At 37.3% G+C, this 16568-nt stretch overlaps 3 protein-coding genes across 5 annotated transcripts in view; all 3 read left to right on the top strand.

Annotated features, from left to right (window-relative positions):
- SPATA13 (spermatogenesis associated 13) overlaps positions 1-7318 on the top strand; it is a 90642-nt gene extending 83324 nt beyond the window's left edge. For all 3 annotated transcript variants that reach the window (XM_087937159.1, XM_087937158.1, XM_026708791.2), the window contains 2 exons: positions 66-140; positions 735-7318. In XM_087937159.1, the coding sequence (XP_087793285.1) occupies positions 66-140; positions 735-916 (257 nt within the window). In that variant the 3' untranslated portion in view covers positions 917-7318. The remainder of the gene's footprint in view (positions 1-65; positions 141-734) is intronic.
- A 3435-nt stretch (positions 7319-10753) lies between these two features.
- Positions 10754-14690, top strand: LOC113441734 (uncharacterized). Its single transcript, XM_026708882.2, has 3 exons — positions 10754-10919; positions 12121-12183; positions 13675-14690. Exons 1-3 carry the CDS (start codon positions 10754-10756, stop codon positions 14469-14471), a joined length of 1026 nt encoding a protein of 341 aa, XP_026564667.1. The 3' UTR covers positions 14472-14690.
- Positions 14691-16236: 1546 nt separating this feature from the next.
- The window catches only part of MIPEP (mitochondrial intermediate peptidase), a 57329-nt gene continuing 56997 nt past the window's right edge, over positions 16237-16568 (top strand). Inside the window, exon 1 of the mRNA XM_026708819.2 lies at positions 16237-16520. Within this exon, the coding sequence (XP_026564604.1) occupies positions 16353-16520 (168 nt within the window). The 5' untranslated portion in view covers positions 16237-16352. The remainder of the gene's footprint in view (positions 16521-16568) is intronic.

The following is a 16568-nucleotide window of genomic DNA, read 5'->3' as shown; positions in this document are numbered from 1 at the left end:
CAACATATTGCACTCTGGTTCTTGAAACAGCATTGAAATTTGTACCATTTATCCTTCAAATGCAGGAATGGAAATCTCAGAAAACCAAAAGAAGCAAGCAATGCAAAATGCGCGGAAGTCAAGACATGGGAAAATGAAAGGTAAATATTTAATCATCATCCCCCACCATGACCAAAAGACTCAACATACATTTCCTTTCAGATGACTAATGCTATTTTCTTGGGTGTTAAGTGTATAAAGAGGTGGCACATAGACCAGGCAGTATAGATCCAAGGGGTTAGATTTTCCTATGCTTTGCTATATGTATCTCAGCCTCTTTTTGTTTCAGGAAAATTAGAGACAACAATAGTGTCTCAAAAACATGCTATTTGAGGTAGGAGAAGACTGCTGCTTGAGTAGAAAAGAGGACCTCCCATTGCCTCACCAGCTCTCTGACATCTTTTTCTCTGTCTGTTGTATACTCCCATTCTTAACACTATTATTATTGCCGGTTATGTTTGGGTCCTCAGTGTGATACAATGATCACTTAGGTAGCAAATTACTTAGCCAGTTTAGGCATAATGAGTTCAAAGGGAGTTGGCTCCAATTCACCATGCATCCTGTGTAGTCCTTGGAATTTTGCCTAATGGTGAGATTGCCCCTGGCCTCAGATTCCTATTCCCTGATGAATTGCAAAAAGTGTCATGTGAACAACTCCTGAATTATAATCTCTGTATACTGTTTTCCTTCTACAGGTGTCAGCTATAATGGATGCTCAGTGCCACCACTACTCCAGAGTTTGCATCCTATCCATCAGCGTCACATCACAGTGCCCACTAGTATTCCACAGCAGCAGGTGTTTTCCCTCGCAGAACCAAAGCGAAAACCATCCCTTTTCTGGCACACTTTTAACAAACTGACACCATTTAAGAAATGAACAGCCCAACTTCCATGGCCTGAGAGGCCATCCGGAAAAGGGGAACAATTTGCCAACAAAAGCTTTTGTTGGTCCAGTTGGAAAACCTGGATTCTGCCCTGGAGAGAAGATGTGGGCTCATTTCTGATTTTTCCACCTTAACCTTCATTGAGCAACATGAAGAAGACTTGGTTTATTGAAGGAGGCAGTGAATGATCTGAAATGGATGTGGTCCTGAATCAATAAACAGACTGATGGAAGAGTTGCCACTTGACCACAGTAGCAAATTGCTGCTCTCTCAGAAAATGCCATGTACATATATTGTCACCCTTGTACCAAAGGAATGGTTCAAAACTTTTAAGTCATTTTGACAGTCTTAACAGGGAATGGATTGGCCAAATTTAAAAACTGGAAAGATAGCGTCTCCACCTTTGTGCAGAATTTGGCAAAGGTAGTTTCATCGTTCCTATGGCTCTTACATCATCAAGTTGTTGGTACTAAGAAAACTGCTTAGTTCTTCCTATTTGTCTTTGTTTGCTGTGTTCTTCTGTTAAATGAGACTTAGACTTCCTTAAGGCACATTCATGGCAAAAGGAAGAAAATGTGAAATCAGTGACATAAATATATGAACATGTATTTTTATATGAAGAAAGTCCCACTTGGACTCAGGGTGGAGTGTTACCAAAAACGGTGTTTTGCTGTATGCATTTCTATTAATCAAGAAAAGGATTTCATTTTGCTATCTTTGGTTCTTGAATCCATGAAAACTGCATCATTGGTTTCCAGTGTGCCTGCTTGTACTTTATGAAAAAAAAAAGTATTTCCTTTTAAATTTTAGGAGTGCAACTATACAAAGATAACGATATGAAAAAGCAACCTGAGAGAATTTTTACTCAATCCCATAAAAGTTCTCATTCCATCTGGTTTGCGGGTTTCTTACAAAAATGACTTTAAGCAAGTTCCAACATGATATTTTTATGTGGTTGCTCTTATGTGCATCAAACAAGCCAGAAGAGGCTTAGCAATTATTTCTTTGGCTTATGTTAAGAGTATCCAACGCTAGGACCATCTGGTGACATTAGAAATGAATTTTGATTAAACCTGGTTAGAAACACGGCCTATTTATAGACTATTAAAATGATATGTCCTTGTTTTGATTTGGTTTGTTCTCTTCTGTGAAATGAAATTGTTTTTTATCTTGGGGTTGCTAAAAAATACCCTCCTTTGAGACAACTGCCATTAATTAGGGTTTATGGCACGCTCTTGGTCACCCTCTCTGTTGTAGTCTTAACATTGCTAATGCTTAGAGTAAAACACTGGATCTTGAAAATAGGGTGAGTATGTGATTTGTAATTAGCACTAACCCATAATGGGTGTGTTCAATTTAGTTTGTTATAGTAACCCAGGGTCTGTAGTTTGTAAACCATGTCTCATGCCTCAGTCTGTTGAGCATACTCAACCAATCCTGATTTAAACCATGGTTAACAAAACTACAGCTCAGAGTAATGCGTAAGCAACTTATGACAACAAAAACAAATTCAGGGATTTTAATATTTTTTGTTACAAGGGTTGAGGGGTTTTGGGAGGGTTCGTTTAATAAAAGTATCAGCCTTTCCTAAATAGGGTGGACTACAATTTCTTAGCCAGCTTGACCCAAAAGAAAGAACTATATGAAGAACTATGGCTTCAACTAGGTAAGCTAAAATGTAAAACACACATTTGAGTCCTTTCCTCAATAGAAATTTAGAAAGTAAACAATTGTTATTTCATTGTAACTTGCTTCTGAGCAGATATAGCTAGGAGAGGTTGCCATCCAGTTAAACTGCAACACTTTGCAGTCTTTACTTCAACAGACATGCTTCAGTATTAAAGACTGAACTTAGGGAGATTCAGTAGCTCCAAAGATATCATTGTATGTACATATTGGGGGCACGTTGGCTCAGCAGTTAAAGATGCTGAACTTTTCAGTTGGAAAGCTGACAGCCCAGGTTTGAGACCCGAGTGCCATATGACAGGGTGAGCTCCTGTTACTTGTTCCAGCTCCTGTCCATCTAGCAGTTCAAAAGTATGCAAATGTGAGTAGATAAATAGGTACCATTTCAGTGGGAAGGTAACAGTGTTTCATGTGCCTTGGCATATAGTCATGCTGGCCATATGACCATGGAAATGTCCTCAGAACAATGCTGGCGCTCTCGGCCAAGAAACAGAGATGAGCAACGTGCCCTAGAGTCGGACACAACTGGACAACTTTATTATATATCAGCACACACCTATAGTGTTATAATCATTTTTAACAATTGACAGCTTCAGCAAAATACAATAAAAACTGATACAATGAAAATGCTAGCAAAAGGTGCAGATTAGCTCTGATTGATTTTATAGATATATTGAAAGGAATTGGTACATCTTCATTTTTAATACACATCCATATGTTTTTACTAACAAGAATGTTTAAATATGAACAGATAGTTTTATTAACACGCATGCTACATATGCCTCTGTACATAGCATAACATATCCTTCAAAACAGGCCTTCTTCCCTCCAGGTATGCTGGATTTTGAATCTAATTCCAAAATAGCATTGGCACTGGGTTAGAGAAGCTGAAATTTTAATTTATTTGGAAAGGCACTCAGCCAGGGGGACAATGCCTTAAAATGGTTTTGATGCTCAATTGTTAATCGTGCTGTTCATACTTGCTTTTGATATTAGCCAAAGGTGTTTTTTTAATGCAGTAATGATCCCCAGTTCATTATCTTTTTAGTTGCCTAATTGGTTTGAACAGCCATATGTTTTGCAAGAATAAGTACTGAATGAATGCACAAGGTAAAATGGCTATGCAAGGCCATTTGAATTTGTCTTGCATCATTTAGAATAACAGAGTTGGAAGAGAACTTGGAGATTCTCTAATCCAACTTCCTGCTCTAGCAGGAAACCCTATACAATCTCAGACAAATGGCTGTCCAACCTTAATAACCTCCCATGCTAGAGCACCCACAATTTCTGAAGAGAAGCTGTTCCATTGATTAATTGTTCCCACTGTCAGGAAATTTCTCCTTAGTTCTAGGTTGCTTCTCCCCTTAATTCGTTTCCATCCATCTTGGGGGCCAGCTAGACCTACCTCCTGTTCAATGCATGATCTCCAAGAACATTTTTGTCTGCAGTTTGGGGACCCCAATGAAGGAAAACATGCCTAATGAGAAATTATATATGTGACTCCCTTAGTCATGTGTAAACCATCTTAGTAACTCAGTTCATTCCCTTAAAATGAACATTTTTAATTTTTGAAAAATTCATATTTTTAAAATGTGCCCTTAAAATTGTGTCTTAACAACTGGGACTTGTAACAAAAGTCTATAATATATTAGTAGATGGCTAATATATTTTTTGGTTTGGGGCTCATTATGCTAAAATAATTTTTGTTGTAGCTGAGCGTTGTAGGGGGTCTGGTTAGGATGAGGTGATGTCATCAGAAGACAAGTGGATTTTTTTATCATTTTGGCAGATTGAGAATTGGGCAAAAGTTTTCTTCATAGATGCATGTTGAAAGTTTAATATACCTGTTTCCTTTTATTTACCACCAAACATCTAAATGTCACAGTATTTTACTTATGGTGGTTTGCAGCCACACTTCAGTACTGTGATTTTGAGAATATGAGACATAAGTTTTCTATTCCTAATCATAGCCATATTTCTTTCCAGGAAGATCATCTTCCCCTTTTTAATTTATTCTATGTCCTCCCCAGAAAGATCTGTTAAACATGCTTAAGTTCTCTTTACCCTGTTTAGAGGGAGGGACTGCTATTGATATTTACAGGAAGAGACCTCTGTTTCTGTTGATACTCTTAGTTCAGGACAAAAAGAAGTGAGGGATAGCTACTATTTTGTCTAGACAAGAGAAGATTAAAACAACATCCTCTATTCTCTGTTTGTGGTTCCTTTTCCAGTAAGTATTAGATTTTGTGGCTGAAATGAATAGAATAGAATTCATTGAATTTGTTTGCAGATGCACTGATACTACTGTACATTCTTCAGAAACCCCTCAAATGTTGCAAAGAAGGAAATCATACCATTCATATAATCCTGTTAGCTAGCTTTTTGCAGCCTAATTGTGTACTGGATGAAAGAAAAGTTTTTGTAGCTTGCAAGAATATTTGAAGAGAGATAAATTATTAGTTTTTTTCAATATTAACAATAATTTGGCCTGGAATACTACAAAGTTCTGATAGGAATGATCACTGTTTAGATTACTGCAAGAACCCTTGTAAGCTATTTATCCTAACAAATTAAGTGCCTAACACTTCCTGAGTCATCTGCTGTTTAAATTCTGAAAAGCCAAGTCAAGGTTTGTATTCGTTCTCAGGTTTTCTACTTTTCACCTTATCCCTTACCCAAAGCATATGAATCTCTATAATTTTTCCCTAGAAATTTCAATTTTCTTAGATTTAAAAACCCTGATTTCAAAAATATACTGCTAATAGTACACAACTCTCATTTCAGAAACACAAAGGCAAAATGAGCATGCAAAGTTAACTAATTAAACCTGATTCTGGTCTATCTGGAAATTAAAGTACATTTCAGAATGTTTTGTTTCCAACTTTCCAAACTTGGCTTGATCAGAATTTCAAATTTTAAATAGTATAATTGATTTTAAAGCTGTGTACCAATTCCACCCTACATTCAGAAAAGTGGATTTGATTGTTGCTTGGTTTAACTTCTTAGATGCCTTCCAAAGTCTTTGCCACAAGAGGGTGCAAATAGAAATTATTATAAAGAACAAAATTGATTACCCACATCCATGGTTTTAGAATTCTCATATTAAATATTGTGAAATCCTAGAGTCCCTGGTTTTATAGGATTTTCTATAATTCAGGACAGTAGCCATTCTAGTTGGGTATGACAGCATCTGGGGAATGAACTGGTATGAAGACTGAAGACCATTTTTACACAGCATCTTTAATTTAATCCTAGATTAATAAGAGTTCTTTTTGTGTGAATAAACTGGAAAATAGAAAACTCCATCCTTCTTCTCTTGAGAAAGAGAAGTGCCAAATTCTGAATCCTTGATTCATTACTAATTTATATTATAACAATATTTCAAATTCAAAATATGTCTTAAGTTCAAATGGGTTGTTCTGATTTATGAAAGTTTCCCAAGCTGATCTGACTATCTTGGAAATGTCTTGGATTCAAATGGGACTGTTTCAAGTTCAGAACACTACAAAATAGTCAAAACAGCACTGGAAAATTTACATTCTGTCTGGAACACTTATCTTAAACTAAAAACCAATTGTTTCAAACTCAGACTGGAAGCTGTTGAGCTCAGAACACTTAATGTGCCACTACTTTCTTCAAATAAGTTAACTAGAGGTTATGTTCTCATGCTAAACTGAAAAGTTTGGTTAGTATTATTCCCATCTTATTCATGGACAGCTCTTAAGTATTATGCAAAATAGACATGGTTTGGGTTTCAGAAACCAGAACTTTTAACTTAAACCTTGGCTATAAAAGTTGTATTTTAATATTTTAAAAAGTGAAGAAATCGGCTGAAATTTTGTTCGTGGGGACATTTTTTTTAAAAAAATAGTATTTTAGATGCTAACTTGGAGCGCTAGCCAAAGGATCTTAGCCATAATAAAACAATATTTTTGCCAATTGCTTTTTTTCCCTATGTTTATAATGGATGCATGCTGGGGGGGGGGAAATCAATTTAATATGTGTACAAAGTATTCAGCTGGTATATTTTATTTTGCAAGTGTTCTGTGACTTTTTTCTTTCATACAGTTTGTGCTTTCTGCATCTATACAGATAGTCCTTGACTTTCAATCAATTGTTTAATGACCATTTGAAGTTACAGTGGCACTGAAAAACTTACGGACTTGTGATCATTTTTCACAGTTATGATCATTGCAGCATCCCCATTGTCACGTGATCAAAAATCAGATGCTTGGTAACTGGCATGTATTTATGGTAGTTGTAATATCCCAGGATCATATGATGATCTTTTGCAACCTTCTGACAAGAACAGGCAATGGGGAAACCAGATTCACTTAACAACTGTGGCAAGAAAGGTGAACAAATGAGGCAAAACTCACTCAACGATTGTCTTGCTTAGCAATGGGAATGTTGGGCTTGTTTGTGGTCATAAGTCAACTACCTGTATTTGTTTCAGGCATAGGTCATGGTTTCATTTTAAAAAGACTGTGGAACCTGAAATTTAATGTGTGTATATGGGCCCTTCAGCCTGCTATGTATTTGGTGTAATCCCTCTGGCCAGATTTATCTTCATTACTAATGTTATATCAAATGTATTTTCCTGCAATGTATATAGAAATGTACATTCCATTTATCATCTTCTGACTTTATATTTTAATGTGCATAACATTTACCAGCAGTGTCTTATATAAATGTTACTGTGCAGTTTATTTTGTGTGTGTGATTTTTCACAGTGCATGAAGTGAAAATTTAAAAATGGACTTTATTGAAGCAAAAGGAACGTGCTTTTATTTATTTGGCCTGCTTCTGTTTTTTTTAAAAAAACTTTAAGAATGTTGTGAATATTCATAGAAATGCAGAGTGCCTTATTTGCCATGTTCAATTCAAGTGAAAGGGGTATACATTCTGCATTCTACATTAATATTGCTACATTCACATGTTATATTGTCATAATTGCTTTTGCCTAAACAAGACATGTAAATCCTAGCATGTGCTCTATACTATGATCTGCAACTTAATGGGTTTTGTGAATTCAGCCAAGTGTGTTGTTTGATAATCTACACTTAAACTATATGTTTATGTGTCAAAGTGACTAGGAAAGGAAGAGGAACAGTTTGAATTTTCACTAAAATTACTCCTTTGTCATCAGCCTAATACTAATACCAAGAAATAACTTCACCACTAATAATTTGCACAAGAGGCATTGCTTCCTGATATCAGATGTGGACCACTAAATCTTGGGGCTATTTTTAAAGATTTTTTTTATCCCATCTTTATTATTTTATAAGTATCTCAAGATGGCAATACTTGATAATACTCATCCTTACTCCTATTTCCCGCAACAACCCTGTGAGGTGAGTTGGGCTGAGAGTGACTGGCCCAAAACCATTCAGTTGGCTTTCACATGGTCATTCACAGTAAACCATAAAACAAAATGGGTTGTTCAGTTACACATACATATTCTATTTGCTGCATTCCATTCAGAAATAGTACAAGTGACATGTCAGGCACAGAGGAACACTGGGTGAAATGGGAGGTATTGTTCTTAATGCTACAACACTATTTTTTATCGTCTTGCTTCATCCTGCACCTGTGACCTGACCCTCAGATGAGTTCTGGAGCACTCTTTCTAAAAAGTTATTTATGTGTTTATTTATTTTAGTTATAACTTAAATGCTGTCTTATCTCATTATCCAAAGCAACCCTTGGTGAAGAATGGAATCGGAATAGGAATAGGAATAGAATAGAAACAGAAACAGAAACAGAATAGAATAGAATAGAATAGAATAGAATAGAATAATCAATATGAAAAAAATTAGTAAACAGAATATGATAAATTGGTGTTCAGAAATAACCTAACTCCTAAGCTAATGTTTAGAAATGGCTTCATAATTATTTACAAAAGTGTTATTTATGCCCCTATTAGCTTCTCTATTAACCAGTATAATGTACCGTGTCTGATTCACTGTTGATAACAGTCTAGAAGACGATTTAATGTGAAATCATTGCCAAAGGCATTTGTTGATAGCTTTCTGTCATATCTAAAATGACAAGAGAGCAATAGAGATGTTGAAAAAAATGATTTCTGTGTTCTGAAAATGCTATCACTGCTTGTCTGTGTAATCAAAACATTTTGTTCTGTCTCAAGGAAAAAAACTGTTCAGTTGTGGTTTGAAAAGACCTTTGAGACTATCACTGCTTATTTATGAGGCTGATTAGCTATTAACAAATCTCTTCCTTTTTGGGGAAAATGTTAATATGTTACTTCAGTTTTGGTGGAATAAAAGTGACCAGCTTTGATCTTCTGATTTCCTGCAATTGCAAAGGAGGAATGTTTTCCTTATCTTTAGGTGTTCAGTCTCTTGTTGAATTTGAAGTGATCTGTTCAACTTCCCCTAATTTTCATTGTCAAACCATTTAATTCTCCAGAGATTTCTGAGGAACCGTACCAAAACCAACAAATTCTAAAGAATTTGAATAAGCCATTGAAATGCTATTACAATTGCCAATTTTTTTGATTAAATCAGACCTCGCCAAATGAATATCCATTGGTCAAGGATTCTGTGTTCTCATGTTATCTTGTATTTTATTGACTTTGAGAATACAAAAGGAGAAATGGTTGTTATATCCTTCATGGATGCGGTATCATTATATAATGCAGTCATCAGGTACCCAAAGAGGCACAGTAGCTCAGTGGTCTAATGACACTAGAGATGATCCTTACTCCAGAGGTTCAAATCCTAACACTGTGTGTCAGGGTGAGCTCCTGTCACTCACCTCAGCTTCCATGCACCTAACAGTTCAAAAGCTTTACTATAAAATAGATAGGTACCACTTCGATGGGGAGACAGGTTAGTGATCTGTACAGGAAGTCAGATTTCTTCCAGCTGTGAACCTTCCTGGTTACAATGCCCATTTATGAGGTGGCTCCCGACAAGTGGGGGAGGCTACAATTACGTTGTAAGAAGAGCCACTCAACTTTCTTTCTGGTGCAAAGCCAGATTACCTCCTTTGGCATACCTTGGGAGGCACAAAAGTGTGTCCTACAGTATAGCTGATAAATTGGCTGCCAAACTACTCTGCAATAGCATTGTGATCTCCCGGCTAATGTAACAACACCATACAATCATCATCATCATCATCATGTATTTCTTAATGTTCTATCTCAGTGAAATGAGAAGATTAATAGCAGTTCTGATCTTGGCAAGACAAAAAAGTCTAGTTTTCTGATTAGAACAGTCTCTCTCATAATATGAATTTAGATCTCTTTATAGAATACCAGATATGTTTACTGGCTACTCTGAAGGAAAATTATGATCCTGGGACAACAGAGTAAGGAAGTTGTTTTGTCTTTACCTTGTATGATCCTATTCTTTTGACCATTATCTCCTTTCTGTTTTGTAGTATAAAAGAAAGCTCTCCACCTCAGTGAAATGGGACAAGATATTTTTCCCTTCAAAACATACATACATACAAGGAAACATACATACAGGGAAACAGATCAGTACAACTGCATAAGCCAATATAACTTTGAAACCCCCGTTATGTAGAAGGTGATAGAACGCTGTGCAGTTAATATCAGTGTTGGGCAATTTGCTGATGATTAATATTTAAATATTAAAATAATTCCACATCAACATCTTGGCATCTATTTCTACATTAATCATTGAACATTTCTGAAGACTGAATAACAAACACTCTTGAGAACTTAGTAACCAATTAAATGATTATCCTTATTTTCCCTTCATGTATAACCATTGGAGGAAAGTACAATATATCTAAAAACATCCAGCTGGGCAGCAATAAGTAAAGGTAAGCCTTACCTTGAATGCAAACATTAGAATAACTTCCTTCATAAAACCTATTATTCTTTCATATTATCTATGCTAGCCTTCCTCGAGCAGGTACTATTGGTCATATTGGCTGGAAGATAATGGAAGTTCCAAGTTCAAAACACTCGGAAGCTACCAAGTTGGGCATGGATGATGTACTAAAAGTATATTTTCAAGGCTTATGAATAATGGTCACTGAAACTCTAATATCTGTTGATGACTCAAGTTTAGCATTTACTTGGCAAACTGTGGTAGGTAGTGATTTTTTAAAAAACAGCAATATATCGATTCTTTTATCTGAAATTAGATAGGATGAAACTCTGGATTATTTTGCTGGCTGTTGCAGTCAGCACAGAAGAAATGCCAAGACAGAACAGCTGTGTTGACAGATATCCTGGCATTCCTGGGAACCCTGGACACAATGGCTTACCAGGACGAGATGGACGAGATGGAACAAAGGGTGAAAAGGGAGACACAGGTATCATATTGCTTTATTGCAATGAACTGTATGTTCAGCAATGTTTCTGAAGCATGCAAATGTTTCTGAAGCAGGCGTAAAAGCATATCCTCAATAATGAATATTCTGATCTTTGTCCAAAGCTGTAACAGTCAATCAGCAGCCTGATAGTTGACTCCTGAAGGTCATACCAAATAGTTAATGAAGGTGTTGTAAAAATGTGGCACATCATTTAAATCAAGAGAAAGCTATATTTGTTTTCAAATGCTGAATATACATCTAGAAGAAAGAAGAATGATTGGGTGTGACTGAAAAAACCAACAGTCCCAACCCTATCTAACAGATTGATAAATGTCAACCAAGTTTTATTGTCACAAGGAATAAATTCTTATGGTCCACCATAGGTAATGTACTGAATAGTACATACTAGAGCTATAGTATTGCCATTCAAGGCATTGTCTCATTGACACAAGCAGGAGATGCCTCATTGATACAGAGTCACCACCAGTGACAAAATTAAGCATATATGCATGCTAATATCACCTAAGGAGAAAATGGTCTGATTCAGACAAAATGTTAAACTATGGTTTGTTCAACTATGTTTTATTCAATTAACTATCATTACCTAAGTTCAAATTACACACTAAGCCATAATATTATTTATTCAATTTTTTTCAGAGTTCTATCCTGCTTTTTCTCTAAGAACTTAGAACAGTGTGTGTCTGTAATTTCCTCTAATTATGTCATACAACAACACCCTTTTAAGACAGGCTGGGTTCAGAATGACCGGCTCAAAGTCATCCAGTAAATTTCTACTGATCGGTCTCTCATGTCTAGCCCAATACATTCATCCTTTATATCACTCTGATACCTTATTATATGGTGAAGAAAGTACAATACCTTAGTGTGCAGAATACATTAAACCCAAGCCAACTCATCCCATGATGGCTTTAGCCAGTTATGAAGCACAGGATAATCTTTCTTTGATTTTCTTTGTACTTTAATTATTGATATCTGTTCTGCTATATAGACCAAAGAAATTAACTCCACAGGAATTCTAGAACTATTCTTTAGAGAGGCTATAACAACAAAATCTTGCAAGTCTGATTGTGCTACAGTGCCTCCTTTTCCTTATACTTCAGTGAAATTAGGAAGGTAGCTGTTTGAAATTCTGAATGTTATCTCATTGATATGAACAATTGCTATATTTTGCTACTATTAGGTGACCCAGGAAATCCGGGAATGTCAGGCCGAGATGGCATCAATGGAAATAAAGGAGAATCAGGTAGGAGCCAAAACTTGCCTTATCTAAAATATGAGGATGTGCTTATCTACTGGTAATGTTCTGTGATTAGGTGTTGATTTCAATATGTACCTGCTTTGTTTTCAGGAAAACAAACATAATGATTGTTGATCAAACAGCTATACAATAATTATTTTTTTATTTAAACTATTATAACCTCATGGACAAATTGTCCGAGGTGCAATTTTAAAAACCAGTCAAATAACAACTGACAACCATCAAGTCTGTTTATAAAATTTTATAAAAAACCAGAAAATGGGGTCTATCAGCCTTTCCTAGCCTGATGTCCTCCAGATATAGTAGATTTATAGTATCCAGCAGGGACAGATGTCAGCTTTGGAAGCCGTATTAGCACCAGAAGTTTCTGCGCTGCCATATTCCTGTGCCTGGAAATTGGGAGGGGGGATTTCCTAGAGTGTACGCAGTTAGACATAATAGCATTCTTCTTTACAGTCAAGGTCATGTCATCCTGCACCTGGACAAGGAGTGGTTAGAGGATGTCTCAAGTTGGGACGGATGGTGACTGGGCCATGTGATAGACTGAGGGGTGCAGGCTGATGAGTCTTTGATTTTCAATTACTGAAGGAAAATCCAGATTCAGGTTTTCCCAGATGTGCCAGTATGACAACTTCAATAAAGTAGAACTTTGAGAAGATGTTTGTCCTGGAGTTTTGTGAGTTGGAGTTTGTTTCCTGGAATGCTGACACTGGGTTGAGGAAAGCTGAGGCCCAGAAGTTTCTCACTCTGTGAGAAGAAAACACAACATACCAGTTTTGGTGTCTTGCCAGTTACTGGAGTCCCATTGCAGTTTGGAAGGCTTAGCATGCACTGCTTGATCATGACTTTGGTCCACTTTGACCATTTTATCAGAGTATCATTCATATTGAGAGCATATTTGATTTCCTGACAGCATAGTGATATATCTGTACTCTACTACTAGTAGAATCTTCGATACATAATTTCATTTTGGATGTCATGGACCAAGAGGTTATACTGGTAGTTTTTAATAAAGTAGTTTTTGTCCAGTGCTTTGGAATTAGTTCTGGAAAAATACTTTTATGCACACAGAAGCAGGAATTTATCACCTGTCTCAAAACTTTTTAAAGGGAGGGTTTTTTTTTATAGATACAGGTAGTCCTCAACTTACAACAGTTTGCTTAGTGACCAAAGTTACAATGGCATTAGAATATCACAATTACAACCTTTACAGCATCCCCATGGTCATGTGATCAAAATTTAGATGCTTGGCAACTGGTTCATATTCATGACAATTGCAGTGTCTCGAGCTCATATGATCCCTTTTTGTGACCTTCTGGCAAGCAAAGTCACCTCATCTGCTCTTGGTTTTGTGTTAGCTAATGTAGGAATAACAAACACCTTTTCCTTTTATCTTGGATTTCTGCTTTCTTCCCTCAGATGACAGATGCTTCCACAACTCTGTAAAAGATTAACTGCTCTTTCCTTTCCATTTAGGGGCTGACGGCAGAGTTGAAGAAAAAGGGAACAAAGGTGATAAAGGAGAGCGAGGCTGGCCTGGGAAATTCGGGCCAAAAGGAATTCCTGGACCGGTAGGGGACAAAGGTCAACAGGGGGAGCTAGGACCACAGGGAAGGAAAGGGATAAAAGGGGACCTTGGACCAATTGGCCCCAAAGGACAAAAAGGTGAAATTGGAATTCAAGGTGAAATAGGATTAAGGGGGCCCATCGGTCCAAAAGGCCACGTGGGTCCTAAAGGAGAGATAGGAGGCCCCGGACCAAAGGGCAATAAAGGCAATCAGGGAGAAAGGGGTTGGAAGGGAGCACAGGGAGAAAAAGGGAATCTTGGCAGCACCCCAGTTATTGCCAGAAGCGCTTTCAGTGTGGGCCTTACCGCTAAATTTCCTCCACTCAATGTTCCCATCAAATTTGATAAAGTCTTATACAACAGCTTCGACCATTATAGTACCGAAACTGGAGTGTTCACCTGCCAAATCCCTGGGGTCTATTATTTTACCTACCACATCACTGTTTTTTCAAGAAATATGAGGGTAGCTCTAGTTAAAAACGAGCACAGGATGCTCCACACTGCAGACATGTACCAAGGGGCCGAAGACCAAGCATCTGGAGGAATCGTCCTGGAACTTCAGAAAGGGGATCGGATATGGCTGCAGACTTATGGAGGAGAAACTTTCAATGGATTGTTTGCAGATCCAGATGATGACACTGTCTTCAGCGGCTTTCTTCTATTTAGTACCTCAGAAGCACCAGCATCTATGGCCTCCAGCACATAAACTGCTTGCTTGGTTTTGAATATGTCAATTATATGGCACAGCTTAGTTTTCACATGAAGTTTCCATCAAAGTTCATATGAAGCTAAATCAAGAACTCCCTTTTTTTTTTTTGCAGAATGCTGAACACCACTTGTGCATTACTTTGTGTATATGGTTCCTAAATATATTTTCGCTATTTTTTTCCGGAACTCTACAATTGCATCCACACTAATACAAAATGCTGGTATCTTACATAATTATTAATCACAGGATAAAAAAAAATCTTGTTATTCTTTTCATTGAGTAAACCTGTTTTAACTTTTTACAAAAATATTTTAGACTGATTAATAAAATCACACAATTCCCTGTTATATATTTATGCCTACATATGCTTAAATAAAGCAAAATTAGTTTTTTTTCAAGACAAAAAATAATCCTGGATTTTCATTTCTACTCTCCTCAGTCCTCAATAGACTTTAAAACAGGGCTGTCAAACTCCCAGCCCGCAAGCTGGATGCATCACGTGCTGGTCACGCCCAGGCCCGGTTTAGCGAAGTGGAAAAAAGTCGCAATACGTCACGTGACGACACCATGATGATGCGAGTTTGACACCCCTGCTTTAAATCAAGCGATTCCTTGATCACATATTGCATTCAATCATTATTTGTTTTAACCATACTTTCTGGAGTATATTAGAAAAAGCTAGTATATTAGAAAAATAAGTATCCCTTGCTTGAGGAAAAAAACTGATTGATTTAAATTTAGTTGCTGTTGCCCTGGAGTTTGGTGGATTGTTTGGGATGAGAAAAAGGCACAAAATCAAATCAGAAATAAACCAAGGAAATAAAAAGCAAAGGGGTGATTAGAATGTTGATTTTGGAAAGTTGTTAAAACAGATAAGAAGACAGATTCACTGGAAACAAGACCTTTAAAAAATTATTACTTCCTGTAGTTGGTCTAAAATTTTATTACAAATATATGAAGATTTTGAGTTTAAATGTAAGAAACCTTTTCCTGTGAGAATGTTCTGGTGAGAAAACATATAATAAGAGGAGACCTTGAAGGCTATTTATTAGAGGCAACCTGAAAGAATTAAAGATTATATCGTAATTAAAGCAGAAGACTCATTAATAAAGAATAAAGATGCAAGGAAATTTGGCACGATACATCCAGAGCTTTATCTATAAACATGGGCTTAAAAGAAAAGATAGAATTGAAATTCATCTTTCAAAGATTTTGAAGATTTTGTTTGTAGATATAAGAAATGGGATCTTTTTTTAATTTGTATTTTTAGAAAAAAAATGACAAGGGCCTGCATAAAGGAAAAGAAAAAAGAGATGATTTACTTGTTTAAAGATAAACAAACAGTTATTTCTAATTGGGCTTTTGCTGATTAAGATTTAAAGATGAATCATCATCATCGTTAGTGTTGTTATTATCATCCTTCATGATAGACTGGAAAAAAAAAGTTAGAAAAAAAAATCTCCCCAGAACAAAAAAATGGAAAACCAAAACCATCTGTGTTGTCAAATAAAACGGTATAGGTGTTTCCAGATAGCAGCCAAAGTCTCATTCGACTTGGGAAAACTTTACGTTTTATCTGCTGGAGGGAAAAACAAACCACTATTAACAGCTGTCGTTGGTGTTAGGTAGTTGAAGGGCAAGTAGTGCACTCCTTGGCTGGGGAATTCTGGGAGTTGAAGTCCGTCCTGTTCTAGTATTGAAGGTGCCTTAACGAGCGCGCGACGCCGAGCAAAGCCGCCGGAGGGCGGGGAAAAGCTGGCTGCGCCGACGCTCCTCCTCACGGCCGGGCCGCGGAAGAGGCCGTCTCCGCAATCCGGAACCGCTCGGCCGTTTTAGAGGCGGCGCGTCTCTCCGGGGCGAGCGGTCTCCTGGCTTACCATGTGGGCTGGATGGCACCGGGTGGCGCGCAGGGCTTCGGGCTGCCTGAAGCAAGCGAGGCTGGTGCGGCTCGGCGGCGGCACGAAGAAATGGGTCAGCACCAGCTGGTCCCCGGTGGGCGCCGCCTTCAATGCCCAACAGCAGCGGCTGGCGGTGGGGCAGAAAACGGTGAGAGGCGGGCTTGGAGTGAGTTGAGGCCGAAAACGTCCAGAACAT

This window comes from Pseudonaja textilis, chromosome 7 (assembly GCF_049901715.1).
Source record: "Pseudonaja textilis isolate UNSWEBS1 chromosome 7, rPseTex1.2, whole genome shotgun sequence".
Lineage (NCBI taxonomy): Eukaryota > Metazoa > Chordata > Lepidosauria > Squamata > Elapidae > Pseudonaja > Pseudonaja textilis.
This window is presented reverse-complemented; position numbering and strand designations above follow the sequence as displayed.